Below are 15,094 nucleotides of genomic sequence, written 5' to 3' on the forward strand. Positions count from 1 at the left end.
CCGGGTGCGGGTGGGCAGCGGTTGCCCTCTGTCGCGACAGCTCCCGGACATGGCGCGTGACGGCGGCCCGCGCACTCGACAGGTCGATCGGTGCGCTGTCTTGGTCGCCCGCCGTGGCCTCGCCAGCCAGGCGGTCGGCGGTTTTGTTGCCGTCCAGCCCGGCATGGCCTGGCACCCACTGGAGCACCGTCTCGGTGCCGTTCTCGGCGAGGGTGCTCAGCACTCAGCAGCCTCCACACCTCGGCGGCCAGGGCCATGGTCTGGTTAGCTGGGCCGCGGCCGAGTAGTTGGAGCCCAGACCTTGAGTCGGTGAGGAGGCGGACCGACTTGGTCGATGCCAACTCCCCGTCCTCCAGGCCGGCCACAGCCGCGAACGCCTCGCGCATGGCGGTCAGTTCTGCTCTCAGGCTGGAGCAGACCGCCCCTGCAGGAGCGCGCACGGTCTCTTCTATGTTGAGGTGGTGGAACTGGATCAGCGCCTGCACCGCCCTGTTCTGTCCCGCCGTGAGCCGAGCCGTCCGACCAGAGTGACGTCCGGGTGCGGGAGCTCTGCAATGGCTCACAGGGCAGCTTCCCTGCGGACTGCAGGCGGGTCCGACCAGTGGGTGACCACGGGCAGGTCCACCCTGAAGGTGATGCCGCCGCGGTGGCCCAGCTATGGCGGGTCGCAGCTGTAGAACGCCGAACCTGTAACACAATAGAATTGCAATTGTAACAAAGACCTGCATGGTCAGCACACATCTGCAGTGACTGTCATCCCAAGTTGGTATGAATTGGAACAAAGTTGGGTCACGGTAGCAGACGTAACACAAGCTGTTGTGATATGCCATACCGTAGGACTAGGTCGTAGGTTGTAAATTTTAGGTTTAAGGCTGTAGGTTGTAGGTCAGGTTAGGTAAGGTTTGGTTAGAAAGACCCATTCTCGTGCATCAGGCAGCTTGTGCTACACCTACCTTACCAATACCTAATTTGAATTCCTAAAATTGATGGCAAACAGGCTTTTTGTATAACAAGTGTGGTTAATTGTTCTAATCCCCGCTGCAATGTGAGGGTGACTGCTTTCCTACAATCACAATATTTGAATTCATATAGGTAGGTGTTTACATGTTCAGAAAATGATACAAAATATGACACAATTATAGCTGCAACTGGATAGTGGATACCAACCTCTACTTAAAGTTTCTGCAGCCTTATAACCTCACAAATGACTAAATTGCCAAAATAAATCCCTTAGTACAATAGCTTGACTCTAAAATAACAGAACTTTTCCATGCAGACCCTGGAATGGAGGGTTTATGAAAAGTAACAAAAATAAACATTCACTAATATCATATGTTGTTATAAATTTCATATGTAGCATAAGCGCCAATACTGCCTTCATTTACAATTTTGCTACTGTTTTCCACTCACAAACGCTGCCCTCCGTGGACAGCAGCAGCAGCAGTGAAACGTCACCCGTAGTGTGACATCATCACCCATGACGTAATGGAAATCCAGTTGTTACCAAGGCCCAACTCTATGGAGGCACGTTGCTAGGATACTAGCGAATGCCACGCGAATGTCGGGAAGAGTATTGCAATATTATGACATCATATTATGACAGTGCTAACGGTATATACTATATAGAGCTTTTCAAATTTCAAAAATTGGCAATTTTTAAATAATTAATCAAATTGCTTCGATAGAACTTCAAAAATATGTGTTTTTGTATATCCAAAAGAATAGAAAATTCAAAACACTATTTTTACGTCATAATAAGTTCCAATAGCATAGCAATCTTTTGTTATTTTCGTTGCCACGTTTAGCTAGCCGGCAAATAAACGGTGGAGGTGGTTGTATTTCGGTTGTTATTTCTAATTTATTATTATATGGATTTTATCTGCAAAATATTCGAGAAATCACGCGGATCCTAGTGTCGAAGGCTACGTTATTTCCGTATTCCCACTCATCGTATTGCCGTCCTGTTTTCAAACTTGAAGTCACATTTTTGACTGGCTGAAATCAAATCCACACTCACCCTGTTGTGTTGGTGACCTATTGCAGGATATATTTTTTTTAGAGTGAAGAATACAAGCTCAACTGAAAAGATTAAAATGAGGACACTTCCATCAATAGTATTTTGCCTTTTTATGCTGGTTTCTCTGTCTGAACAAGTGCGGAAGAAAGAGGTGAGTTTTTAGCCTATAATTTTTAGGATTATGAGGATAGCCTATAATAACCATGTTCTCACTTGTTATACATATGCTGGCACCTTGAGACATTGCCAAACTGCATCTATCCAACCTCAAATAAAAATAATGTCATCGTCACTGGGACATTGCCAAACTGCATCTAACCAACCTCAAATAAAAATAATGTCATTGTCACTGAGAATTTTGCAAAGCATAATTTTTTTGCCCCTTTTCTGTTTGTTTCAATGTCGCCCATTCTTGCCCTCAGCTATCCCTAGCTGACAGGTGGCAGCAGATGAGTGACCTCAGCTACCGCAGTCATGTCATCAGTCTGGACACAGAACGATTCAAGTCACTGGTGCGAGGTGGCCCTCGGAACTACTCCACCATTGTCATGTTCACAGCTATGGATGCGCGTCGTGGCTGCGCTATCTGCCGGTGAGCCAACTCATCTCAGCTTCAGCCCTTTTTAATAACTAGGTCCTGCTTGGTCCTGCTCTTGTCACACTTGTGATTCAGTATCTCTTAGGGGGCATTCCATGTCAACCGGGACAGCCAAAATCGGCCACCTCTGCGATTTTGTTCAAACTTGGTATACTTGTTGGCTGTTGGGTGAAACCTCTGAGGGTCAAAGGATTTTGTCATATGCCCTCGGGCTACAGAGATACAAGCCGCTAAACTTCTGCTTTTTTAGCAGAATTAGACGTGTATTGCAATCTTGAAAGATCTATAGCTTCAACATTTTTGAAGCTATTAATTTCAAACAAACGGAAACGTGAACACGAGGAGTTATGCTAGTTAAATTTGGTAATTTTAACATTTTTTGGTGATTTTGAATTTATTTTATTTTGAATTAATTTCTTAAAATCTAATTTGTGAAAAATGGGTACCCTTCGATTTTGCTCAAATTTGGACATTATCTTCCACCACACGTAAGGCATACGTGCTGAGAAAATTAGAGTGGGCCAACGATAACTTTGGATGATATAGCAACAAGTAGTGCAACGTAGCACGGGCGATGGAAGGGGCGGATTTCGCCAACCCCACCTGTTTTTCGCCAATAACTCGCGCCATAACTATTATATTAACGCCAAACTTTCAGCATCTGTCCAGAATTGAATTGCAAATCCTCCTGTGCAAGCAATAGGTAAATCGGTCCACAACTTTTCTAGTAGTAGCGGTGTAAAGTCAAACATCTTGCCGGAGCGGCGCGGCGGCCGGCGTCGGCCGTTGCCGCCTGAATGGTAGACTGTGCCGGCGCCGGACGGTTCCATCTTTGCACTGCGCTTCTTACCGCTGATTATGATCGATTCGTGTCAAATTTTGTGTGAAGGCTTAAAAATGTACAGGCAAACTAATGGTCAAATAAATACGAAAACCGACTGGTAAAAAATGAATTATTAGGGTGCAAACACAATCTGTGACTGAAACGTTTCCCGCGTCGGCCGATCCCCGCGCCTTTGCCGGCGACATCTTACTCTTAGCAGGCCACTAACAGCCAAATTTATTGTTAGATTATCTAAAGATTCTCATAACACTACAAATGTCGTAAAAAGGAAGAAATAGGAAAATCGGCCAGTAACTTTTAGAGCTATGGGCGTATAAACGCAAAATAGTCACCATATCAAATTTCATCACGATTAACCTCATTTGATCTTGAAGATATTGATCTAGGGCCATGAAATTGGCACACGATAGAATTCCCCACCGCCCCACCTACAATTCAAATTCCGTTTTTTTATACCTTTTTTGGCTAAACCGGGCCTTTCTCCCCTAGCGCTGGGAGAGTCAGGCGTATTTCCTTTTTGCAACCAAAGAGAGGCGCTGCCCGGAGAATGCCCAATTGCATCATTAAAAGACTGGCTTACATCTCCGCGATGACCAGCTATCTCCGTGGCTTAGTAGTTAGTGTGCCGAGTGTACCCACCTCGTAATCTAAAGGTGGCTGGCTCGTGGCCGGTTAGCCTCAAGTGTTTAAACACGCATTCGTTTTTTAAGTAGCATCTGGCCAGCCGGCAAATGTCGTGAGGGATAATGTTCGTATCTAAGTAGCATTTGGCCAGTCGGCAACTGCCGTGAGGGCTGTACATATTTACGCATGTTAGATTAGGTCAGGTCACGTCAAGTCAGGCTAGGTTTGCTTTGGTTTGGGGCAGAAAGAAGCATCTCCGGGTAGCGCCTCTCCTTGGTTGCTAAAACGAAACTCGCGAGTGCCAGACATTCCGAAGTCCAAAAGGCAGTTACGTAGACGTCGGCCCATTCTGGATTTTTTATATGATGTAGCTAATGTATGGGAGGATGAAATATGTAAAAATCAGCAAAATCGAAGGGTACCCATTTTTCAGAAAATCAAAATTTATGTTTTGAATTTTAATTTAGTTCATTAATTAGCTAATTAGGTCAATATTGTTATCCACAAATTAAAGCCTGATCTATTCCCTCCATTTCACACTTTGTCTCATGGTGATATGTCTAAAACTTCAACGGTTATGACGCTTTATAGATGATAATGTGCCTTGCCTAAGTCAATGTTTGATGACGTGTATCTCGGAAACGTGACGTCATATCTTGACAAAAACATGTCTCCTTTCTTTTCACATATAGATGAGTAGTTTCACAAAGTATCGCAAAAATCGGAGGAGGTGAGGTTCAAAATGGTCATTTTTTGTCTCACTTGACGTGGAATGCCCCTTAGTTTGTAGTGTTGGTGGCATTATTTTTGTTATCATTTGCACCCGTAATGATTAGGCACATTCTGAGAGTATCGTGTCTTTATATTTATTTTCCGCTTCCCCTTCGAGCTGCCAGCAAACAGAGACAATTAGCTATGCTATGCGTAACCAATCTCAGCGCAAACCTCACAACCAAGCCCCTCCAGGAAAACACTGTAGCTGTACAAAAAGGGGCTATTGGTATATTCAGCCCAAATGAACACGACACAAACACACTAGCAAGTATACAAGTCTCAACCGAGACTGCCCTGCCAACGGGCCGCCACCCCTCCCCCCGCGCGGCGCAATGGTGTCCCCACCCAAACTAGAAACCCTGTCGTGTGTGTCCTCCCCCGGAAAAAGTCCTAACTAGAAAAAAACCGGGGGACCTAGCTGGGGAAAAACCACATTTTGTGGAAAAAACCCATCTTTATTTAAGAGTGTGGTGCGTGTAAAAAAAAAGCCCCAAAAATGGTGGTGGGTGGGTGGGAAACGCAAAAACATTTCAGAGCGAGAACACTGCTGACTTGCGTCAGACCGGGCGGCTTAGAACAGAGTGACCGCGCAAATGCACTCAAACCCCGCGCCGTCACCGTCACGTGACACAAGTCGCTCCACCAATCAGATGAGGCCGCCGCCTTAGCGGCCTTGCCGCCCGGGGGCGGAGGCGGCCGCCCGCCTGCCGCCGAACGCTGCTCGCAGAGGCCGGCCCGGCTCCGGGGCCGCCCCAAAGAAGACGCTCGTTGTGTCGCGGAAAAACCGGTTATATCTTGTCATATATAACCGGGCGTATTTTCCGCTTCCCCTTCGAGCTGCCAGCAAACAGAGACAATTAGCTATGCTATGCGTAACCAATCTCAGCGCAAACCTCACAACCAAGCCCCTCCAGGAAAACACTGTAGCTGTACAAAAAGGGGCTATTGGTATATTCAGCCCAAATGAACACGACACAAACACACTAGCAAGTATACAAGTCTCAACCGAGACTGCCCTGCCAACGGGCCGCCACCCCTCCCCCCGCGCGGCGCAATGGTGTCCCCACCCATTCAATACATCCACCCAGACACCAATGCGCCATAATAAAACACCCCCTTCCCGAAACCAGCAGACCGAATGGGGGATACAAATTAACACAAAAGACCTACAGTCGCAGCCAGTGTCGAGACCAGTGGCGGAACCCACCCAAATACGTGCTTGGTTGAAGGAAGGTAATTAGTTCCTCAACCTGGCCCGAAGCTTACCAGAAACGCCACGATCCCTTAAACCTGCCAACATGAATGTGAGCGATACGGCGGTCACCAATGAAGAGCAATATTACGGCATTTATACCGAAGCCCTCACAGGACTAACAACCAGTAGCATTAGCCACTACTGCGATGATAGCCTCCACCAAGTAAAGGCCCTCGATATACCCGCCGAAAAAACAACCATCCATGAGTTCTGAGGCATCTGACAACAGAAGCTGTATTCTCCTTTACCTTGAACCCTATGCACATGCCTTTCAGCGCGACCATTAAATTTCCCATAACTTTGGAAGGGGTTAGAACAGCATCAACGAAGGTCGTTGACAGCCGCCCAGCAAAAAAGGGGAGGGCTCTCAGCCCGCTCCAGGAATCAGGCTGTTGTAGGAGGGGACGCCCGCGGGCAGACTAGCGAGCTGCCCAGAGGCCGTGTAGAAGGGACACCCCCGGGCAGACTAGCGGGCTGCCCCGAGGCCGTTGTAAAAGGGGAAACCCCCGGACAGACTAGCGAGCTGCCCCGGGGTCGTTGTAGAAGGGGACACCCTGGGGCAGACTAGCGAGCTGCCCCGGGGTCGTTGTAGAAAGGGACACCCCCGGGCAGACTAGCGAGCTGCCCCGAGGCCGTTGCAGGAGAGGACACCCCCGGGCAGACTAGCGAGCTGCCTCGGGGTCGTTGTAGAAGGGGATACCCCCGGGCATACTAGCGAGCTGCCCCGGGGTCGTTGTAGAAGGGGACACCCCCCCCCGGGCAGACTAGCGAGCTGCCCCGGGGTCGTTGTAGAAGGAGACACCCCCGGGCAGACTAGCGAGCTGCCCCGGGGTCGTTGTAGAAGGGGACACCCCCGGGCAGACTAGTGAGCTGCCCCGGGGTCGTTGTAGAAGGGGACACCCCCCGGGCAGACTAGTGAGCTGCCCCGGGGTCGTTGTAGAAGGGGACACCCCCCGGGTAGACTAGCGAGCTTCACCCAGGACTTGCAGAATTGGGCATCCCAAGATTCTCCGAATGTCTAGGGCAATTACCCGACCTGAATACCAAAAATACCCGCTTTTGAAATCTGATAGCATCCGCATCACCCGCCACGGGCAACAAGCTTGCCTTTCCGCGAAGATCCGGATTGATCAGGGACCAAATGACCAGCATATAGACAGCCCCTACGCTGTAAACAGGCCAATATGGGTATAAAGGTTGCCGCTGCTTCCTAGCTCGACACGTTTAGGAGGTGCTTACTGCCTCCAAACGCCGAGCTGGCTCAATGTCACCCATAGAAGGTACAGTAACTCACCCACCAACCAACCATAGGCAGGTCCTGAGTGACGTCAACTGATGCCGGCGAGGGGTACCCCGTACCAGTGCCCCAAACTTTGTTGATTTAGGTGCGAAACGACATCCAAATGAAAATCATTTTTCACTCGCCTCCATTTTTTAATAGCCCATTTTTCACTCACAACTTTACCAACAAAAAGCATTTGCATGGATCGATAGCCATTTTACTTCCCACATATACCAGCCTTGTATTAAATTTTGCTGTACATTATTTTTCCAGTCTTTTAGGCCTTATCTGGCCATCAATTTTCCACCCTTATCCCTTATTTGGTGAGTAATTTTCATAGACCCGGGAAACAGGTGGGCAGCGGGGGCGCTTGCCCCCCCCCCCCCACCTGAGAGCCGAGGGGACGGCGCCCCCTCAACATTGAGGCAGCGAGAAAGGATCTTTCCTCCCTTTTCCGGACTTCCTCTTGTTTCCTTTATACATCTAAACATCAACACCCGGCATTTTCCTTGCCATCTGAATGGTTTCTGCTGTTACAGTATCGATTTGACATCTGCCGTTGTCATCCCGCTTTTGTTTGGGCCTGGCCTTGGCCATAAGTTTGGCAGGCCAGCTTTTATACTGGACCATTTTGAGTCAACCTTAGAAATACCTAACGTACAACGGTGGTAAAATCGTTGCTACAGGTATAACACAGGTTACCCGCTCCGGGTGTAAAGGAGGGGTGTGGGGCAATGAGTGCACTTACGTGGCGTCCTTGGAAGGCCGGTATGGGATTAAAAGCTCAGCGACACTAAGGGCTTGTGGTGTCTTCGGTTATCGTTAGCACCCTCAGAATCACCGGCGGAGGGCCCTCAGAGCCGCCGGTAAGGGGCCTTTAGAGGCACTGGTGCGGGAATGTCATGCAGGTGCCGGTGTGGGCGCTCAGAGGTGCCAGTATGATTCTCTCAGAGGCGCCGGTGAGGGTCCTTACAGGCGTTGCTGTGGGCCCTCATAGACGCTGGTGTGGAGCCGTTACAGACGGGTGTGGGGCCTGAGCTGCTGACGCGAACCCTCTACAAGCCGGCAGGGGGTTCTCAGTGACCGGCAAGAGGCCCTTAGGCCAGCAGAAGAAGTTCTGTGGGGTCCTTAGAGACCGGCATGGTACTATCATACGCCGGTGGGGCCCTGAGAGTCACCGGACCGGTGTGGGGCCCTCAGAAGTCACCAGTGGGTGGCCTATAGATGCGCAGGTATTGGGTAGGGTAGGGATTAGGGTCCTCGCTCTCAGAGTCGCCGATATAGGGTATTAATAGGCACTAGTGTAGGCACTCAAGAGTTGGGGATGTGAAACCCTCAGACACCGGTATGGGCCCTCATAGGCGCCGACTAGGGCCCCCACAGTTGCCGTTATAGGGCCATCAGAAAAATAATTGTGGGACCATCACAGGCAGGAAATGCCCCTAGAACTGGGCCCTCATAGGCCGGTAAGAACTTTCAGAGGCCAGTAACGGGCCTTGGGAGACCACTGAAGAGCCCTTATAAAGGCCCAGGAGGCCCTCAGAATCCGGCGTAGGGCCCTGAAAGAGATCTTAGTGTGGCAATTAGGGTCCATGAGGAGCTCTAACGAGCCCCATGGGGCCCTTCTATATGGCCATTGTTAACCCCCATTGGTCAAATGGCGCCGCAGGGCCCCTCGGACCCGAGCGAGGCTCCCTTTGAACCCGATGGGGAGGTGGGGTACGTGTCCCCTTAGACCCCTAGCTACGCCACCGTTTCACATGCATCATGTCAGGTATTTTATATGCTCACCCCCCCCCCCCCACCTTGAAAATTGTTCCCGGCCCCCTAGGAATTTTCCTTTGACCACCCAAGCCAAAATACAATTTTGGAACACTGAGGGGAACTCCCAGTCCTAACAACGCATACTGATCCTTCATTTTAACTATTAATGATAGTACCTACCTGACCTGTATTGTTCAATGTTCATTCGCTGTTTTGCAGGAGAAAGGTCATCTCATATTTTATAGCGACAAGTAGAAATAATTTGCTAAGAAATAGACCGCTTTGAAGATAGTTACAGACGATTTAACAACCCTCAGCAGCAGCAGCAAACCAAGGTTGAAAACACGTCTAACGTTAGACTTGCTATAGATTCATTTTTTATCTTCGGGCTTCGCCTAACGATTTTATCATAATTTTATTACTATCATAGTATCTCACTTTCCACCAGCATTGCCCTCATGTCCCTATTGGTGGAACCAAACATCCCCTCAAAAATGCCGATATCGCCCATGCCCAAGCGTCCACAATCCACCCTATCGGGTCCCCTAGAACCTTCATTAACAGATATGTACCGGGCCCCGTACATGGAATAACGTACCTTTCAAAACCCCGGCCACCTTGGCCTATACCTGACGATGTCCCGTAAGACCTGCTAGGCAGCACCACTGGAGCTAGATGAGCTGGGAGGGGTCGGAACTCCCTCAGCTGACACAGGAGCTGTGAAGGAATCCTTCAGCGGCCAGAGAAGACTCTGGTAAAGCGGGCCGGCCCCGCCGAGTGTGCCGATCCGTCGCCGTTCAGAGTCGGATGCCAACCACCAAGCCATGGAAGAAGAAGAAAAAAACAGATTGTGTCACAACCATTTTTAGCCGAAATCTCGTATCAAAAGGGGGTTATATATACCGGGGCCATTTAACTCACAATGCGTGTGATGACATATCGGCAGGATATGCATATTGCATACCAATATTACTATGATGATTGTCGCTTATGCATGTCTAGGCAAGGCTCTATTGACCAACGACAAGAAAGGCACCTCACTCTGGCAAAAAAAAAAAACTATTTACAAACGCCACTACCATAAAAAAACGAAACACAGTTCACTCGTACCTCAATGCAGAGTGAGAGCCACACAATCATGGGCTACCCTAAAATTGCATCCTAGAAAATGGCATGCCTACCTACGGCAGCCTTTAAACATGGGTGTGCAAACTTCCTCTGGGTAATAGCCTGTAACTTACTATGCTATCGCTAATGCATCCCAAAACCATCTTACATAATTCCCCATCTAATCCATAATATCCTAGTCCGCCGAGACTTATCACACCCAAACTGGGTTCCACTGTATCACCTCTGTACCTCCATGTATCACCCACTAAACCTTTCATTCCAACCTATCAACACCAGATAACAATACCAACTTAGACCAATACCATTGCATTGGTTATCCTTAGCATGAACTCCATTTACCCTCTCAAGTCTCACCCGGTAGTTGGTACCCTTGTTATCAACAATCCCTAAACCACTAATGGAAACCCCGCTCGGACACGCTCGGACAGAGCCAACATCACCAGCAGCTCATTTTCCACGGGGTACGCCCACCTGGCACACCTTACGCCAGTAACCGTTCACCTGTATGGGAACCACAGTTCAACCAACACCAGGCACCACAAAACGGCAATTATACCAACTCTCTGCGCAAACACCGGCCAATACCACGTGGCCACCAAACCCTACGCCGGCCAGGCCGTGCACTCTGAGCTGCTACACCGAGAAAGCATGAGCTGATTCCACTCACACGGAGTGTAGAATGGCAAAGTCCGGCGCTCCGTTCCAGGGAAGAAACAAAAAACAGTTACAGCTATGTTACACCTAGCAAATACCTACACCCAATCTCCCAAAATCTGAAGAACACACCAAGCCTATTTCTACCAGCAGTCCAAGTTTCGTTGTTTCATCTAACCTTCAAAGAACCTATAATACCGGGTATTTGCCGACCCATTGCTCATCGACCCTCTTCTTACCGTGATAGTATAACATAAACACAAAAAACCAGACCTCATGCCGAAAACGAAAAAATAAGACAGAAACAATAAACCAGTAAAAAATAAACAAAAAAAAAACGAAAGGAAAAAAACATGCTCGTCAATCAATATAACATTGATATAAAACCGAACTTATACTCCCCTTGATGTCTTCCAGCTTCCACTGAACACGACCGCAGTAAAACGCAAAAACATTTCAGAGCGAGAACACTGCTGACTTGCGTCAGACCGGGCGGCTTAGAACAGAGTGACCGCGCAAATGCACTCAAACCCCGCGCCGTCACCGTCACGTGACACAAGTCGCTCCACCAATCAGATGAGGCCGCCGCCTTAGCGGCCTTGCCGCCCGGGGGCGGAGGCGGCCGCCCGCCTGCCGCCGAACGCTGCTCGCAGAGGCCGGCCCGGCTCCGGGGCCGCCCCAAAGAAGACGCTCGTTGTGTCGCGGAAAAACCGGTTATATCTTGTCATATATAACCGGGCGTATTTTGTCTTTGCCTCAACACATGCTATAATTACATTTGTGTAGCATTCATTTACTTGCCACAAATGTGACAGCTCACTCACTCTATCTCATGCCCTCTCCCTGAATTTTGCAGTGAGGCACATGATGAATATATGATCACTGCCACCTCTCACCGGTACTCCAAGTCCTACCCGAACAATGTCTTCTTCACCATGGTCGACTTCGACAAGGGCTCTGACGTGTTCCAGTCGGTAAGTTCTAGGGGGCTGAGGTAGTCAAGACACAAGAAGTAAGAGTTGGCCAAAGGTCAGACAGGACCGAGGTCCCACCAAAAAGATATCATGGCAATTAATCGCTCCCGAATAATTGTTGACAATTAGTGGTTAAGGTTTCCGATGAGCCGTTTGAAGCAATAAACGATCCACATCACTATAATTGAACGTGAAATTGAGCGTCACACACTAAAACCACCATTAAAATGAAGTTGAAAACAGTCAATACGGCCGAGTCCCGACCATGCCACTCGTTTGCGGTCTTCAGCTGAAGATCAACACGGCACCCATGTTCATCCACTTCCCGGCCAAGGGCAACTACCGCAAGACAGACGTGATGGACATTCAGCGGACGGGCATCTCGGCAGAGATCATCGCCAAGTGGGTCGAGACGATGACCGACGTTCAGGTCAGTGACCCGGGGCGGCACCGCGTCGGGGCGGGGAAAGGGTGTCAGACGGGCTGGACAGTGGACAGTGGAGGCTCGCCATGTGTTTGCGGGTACGTGAGCTAATTCGGATAGTGTTACGAGTCTCGTATTCTTTTGTCTCACGTTGATTCTAATCGGCGACTCATGTACCGGAATGTGCGCCGATTAGGTACGCAGTCACGCCTGTCTCCGTTTCTGGGACCAAAGGTACCGATTGTATCCGATTCACGGTTTCGTCGCTCGCTGTGCGTGGCCGCCGTCCCCCGTGACTGACCGTCGGCCGGTGTCCGCGTCAGATCCGTGTTATCCGGCCGCCCAACTACGCGGGCACGGCCGGCCTGCTGCTGCTGATGGCGCTGTTCGGCTTCCTGCTCTACCTGCGCCGCAACAACCTCGAGTTCCTCTACAACAAGACCATGTGGGCCGTGATGGCGCTGGTGAGACGCCGACGCTCCGGCCCCGCAGGACGAGGGAGGGCCGTGGCGGCGCATTGCTTGCCCTTCTGGGTTGTGGGGTGGTAGCAAGGAATGTGTAGTGCATTAAAAGAGGACAGTAAAGGGTCAGTGGGGGACGTCCTTTACTATATGGCAGTTACCGTGCAATCAGCTGCTACATTCATTGACTCCTTTTCTCACCATCTCACTCCCGTGCATGCTCCCTCAATTAAAAATTCATTGGCTTCCAAGTTCATACACATATGTGTCATCGCGCCACCGCTCACCCTCCTTCGCCTGTGTGTGACCCCACCCACCCCTACCGCCACAGTTCTTCACGTTCTCGATGACGTCGGGCCAGATGTGGAACCACATCCGCGGGCCGCCGTTCATGCAAAAGTCGCGCAACGGCGGCGTGTCGTACATCGCCGGCGGCTCGCAGTCCCAGCTGGTGGTGGAGACGTACATCATCATCGTGCTCAGCGCCCTCTCCGTCAGCGGCATGGTGAGCCCGGCGGCGCAGACGCGGGTGACAGCTGCGGCGGCATCGGGATCTGATATCGCGAGCAGAGGGCGGGATGTCAGGGTCCAGAAATGGAACAATAGGCGGCGGAACGGGAAGGGCACCGGGGCACCGTGCCCCCCTTTGATTTTGGCATTTTAACATTAGCCCTATGGGCGTTGCATGGAAAGAATGGGACCAAAAGTCGGCAGTGCCCCCCCCCCCCCCCTTAATTGAAGGTGTTCCGCCGCTACTGAATGGAACGCAGTAAAGTCCATGTTACAACGTAGGTCAGCCGGCTCTTTGTCGTTTCATTTCGCACATAGCTGGGGCTGTCATTTGTTAAGCTGATCTATCGCGGACATTTGTTAAGCTGATCTATCGTGGACTTCGACGATTACGATTTAAAGTTCACTAGAACGTCCTGGCTTCGTGATCCATTGATAACCTTTTTCATCGATGAAGCAGAAGCAGGGATTTGATTTCGACGCTCTGAAGCATGCCAAGGCGAACTTAGTCATAGGTACTGCGACAGAGTCGCAGTATGAACCGGCGTAACCAAACGCTGCGTTTCAGATTCTAATGATCGAGGCGGCCAGCACCAAGACGGACGTCAAGAAGCGTCGCATCATGGCCATCGTCGGCCTGGCGATGCTGGCCCTGTTCTTCAGCCTCGTGTTGTCCATCTTCCGTTCCAAGACCGGCGGCTACCCGTACAGGTAAATTCCACGGGCAGGCTTAGGGAGGGTTAACAGGGTTAGGGTACGGACGTTTAGAAGACAGTGGCAGCACTAGCAACTTCACGATGCCGAAAATATAAATGCCCGTGGTGTGTCTTGCGGTCAGGGCAGTCTGTATGCTTAGCTCGAGCGAGTATGATTTTGATCGAACTTCTCGTGCGTTTCAGCTTCTTGATACACTAGGTCGGTCCCTAAATCGGCTCTACAGGCTGCGCCGGCTCTGGCAGCAGCAGCTGTCACCTGCCGCGGTTGGCAGTCGCTAGAAGTCATCGGTACAGCCAGACCCACTAGAAGTCTGACGGTCACCTGCTCAGATCAGCAGGGAGTGGTGCACCCAGCCCGGCTGTCCTATCAGACCAACCAGGATACTGCGGACCGGCGCGCTTGGAGTTCAGTTTTATCCTGCCGCTGCCATGCTGCTGTCAGTGGTAGCATGGCATAACAGTCAAGTATGGGTTATGTTTGAAGGGGTGGGGGGTGGAAATTGACGTCCCGGTTAATTATATGGGGCGCAGGGCGGGGAAGGCTGACGCGGCGCATCTGCACCAGCCCGATCTGGGTACGGTTGTTGTTTTGTTGGTATTTGTCGCGGCGCGGGGCAGCCGGCCGGCCAGCGCGGCGCGGGGCAGCCGGCCGGGCCGCTCTGGCTGACATTCCGGTTGTGATTGGCGCCGCCGCCGCGGGGGCTGGGAGGGTGTCCGTGTGCCTCTTGTCCGCCTGGGTTTTAAATTACTGTGGTTGTTTTGTCCTCTGTGTGTCCTCCGAGTCGTGTGGCGGCGAGGTGTTCGCGACCGTCGGTCAACTGGGGCCGAGTGCACTACATTGGTGTGGCAGGGTCTGAGGTCGGTGTCACAAAAGTGTGCGAATCACGGGGTGGGCGAGCGTTTTCCACAATAAACCTGGTACTGAGATCCTTCACTGTTCCTGTCGTAATATATCTGGAAAAAGATGGAGTTGCAATGAAAAGGGAAAGAGACGGTGGACGTCTCAACGAAGTCGCTAATACCTTAGTGCCGAAAGAGGCGCCGGCAGGCGTATCACGGTTATTGG

The 15,094-nt window shown here is 50.6% G+C and overlaps 1 protein-coding gene across 6 annotated transcripts; it reads left to right on the top strand.

Annotated features, from left to right (window-relative positions):
- The first annotated feature begins 1,775 nt into the window (after positions 1 to 1,775).
- LOC122391586 (tumor suppressor candidate 3-like) lies at positions 1,776 to 14,955 on the top strand. 6 transcript variants are annotated; one of them, XM_043385659.1, is made up of 9 exons: positions 1,776 to 1,829; positions 2,060 to 2,168; positions 2,440 to 2,609; positions 11,800 to 11,917; positions 12,207 to 12,347; positions 12,665 to 12,805; positions 13,134 to 13,307; positions 13,881 to 14,023; positions 14,212 to 14,955. In XM_043385659.1, exons 2-9 carry the CDS (start codon positions 2,094 to 2,096, stop codon positions 14,225 to 14,227), a joined length of 978 nt encoding a protein of 325 aa, XP_043241594.1. In that variant the 5' UTR covers positions 1,776 to 1,829; positions 2,060 to 2,093; the 3' UTR covers positions 14,228 to 14,955. The 6 variants fall into 6 exon arrangements, with proteins under 6 accessions (XP_043241594.1, XP_043241591.1, XP_043241589.1 ...); XM_043385656.1 differs by having other exon boundaries at positions 1,789 to 1,829; positions 2,044 to 2,168; XM_043385655.1 differs by having other exon boundaries at positions 1,797 to 1,843; positions 2,044 to 2,168.
- The last annotated feature ends 139 nt before the right edge of the window (positions 14,956 to 15,094 follow it).

Source organism: Amphibalanus amphitrite, unplaced genomic scaffold (genome assembly GCF_019059575.1).
Source record: "Amphibalanus amphitrite isolate SeventyFive unplaced genomic scaffold, NRLGWU_Aamphi_draft 000445F_arrow, whole genome shotgun sequence".
Classification (NCBI taxonomy): Eukaryota; Metazoa; Arthropoda; class Thecostraca; order Balanomorpha; family Balanidae; genus Amphibalanus; species Amphibalanus amphitrite.

What these genes read in the sequence shown, in the direction of transcription:
- LOC122391586 (XM_043385659.1), top strand. Translation starts at nt 2,094, where the DNA reads ATGAGGACACTTCCATCAATAGTATTTTGCCTTTTTATGCTGGTTTCT. An exon ending in AGACGATGACCGACGTTCAG is followed by an intron (nt 12,348 to 12,664) that starts GTCAGTGACCCG and finishes TGTCCGCGTCAG; the next exon opens with ATCCGTGTTATCCGGCCGCC. An exon ending in TGTGGGCCGTGATGGCGCTG is followed by an intron (nt 12,806 to 13,133) that starts GTGAGACGCCGA and finishes CTACCGCCACAG; the next exon opens with TTCTTCACGTTCTCGATGAC.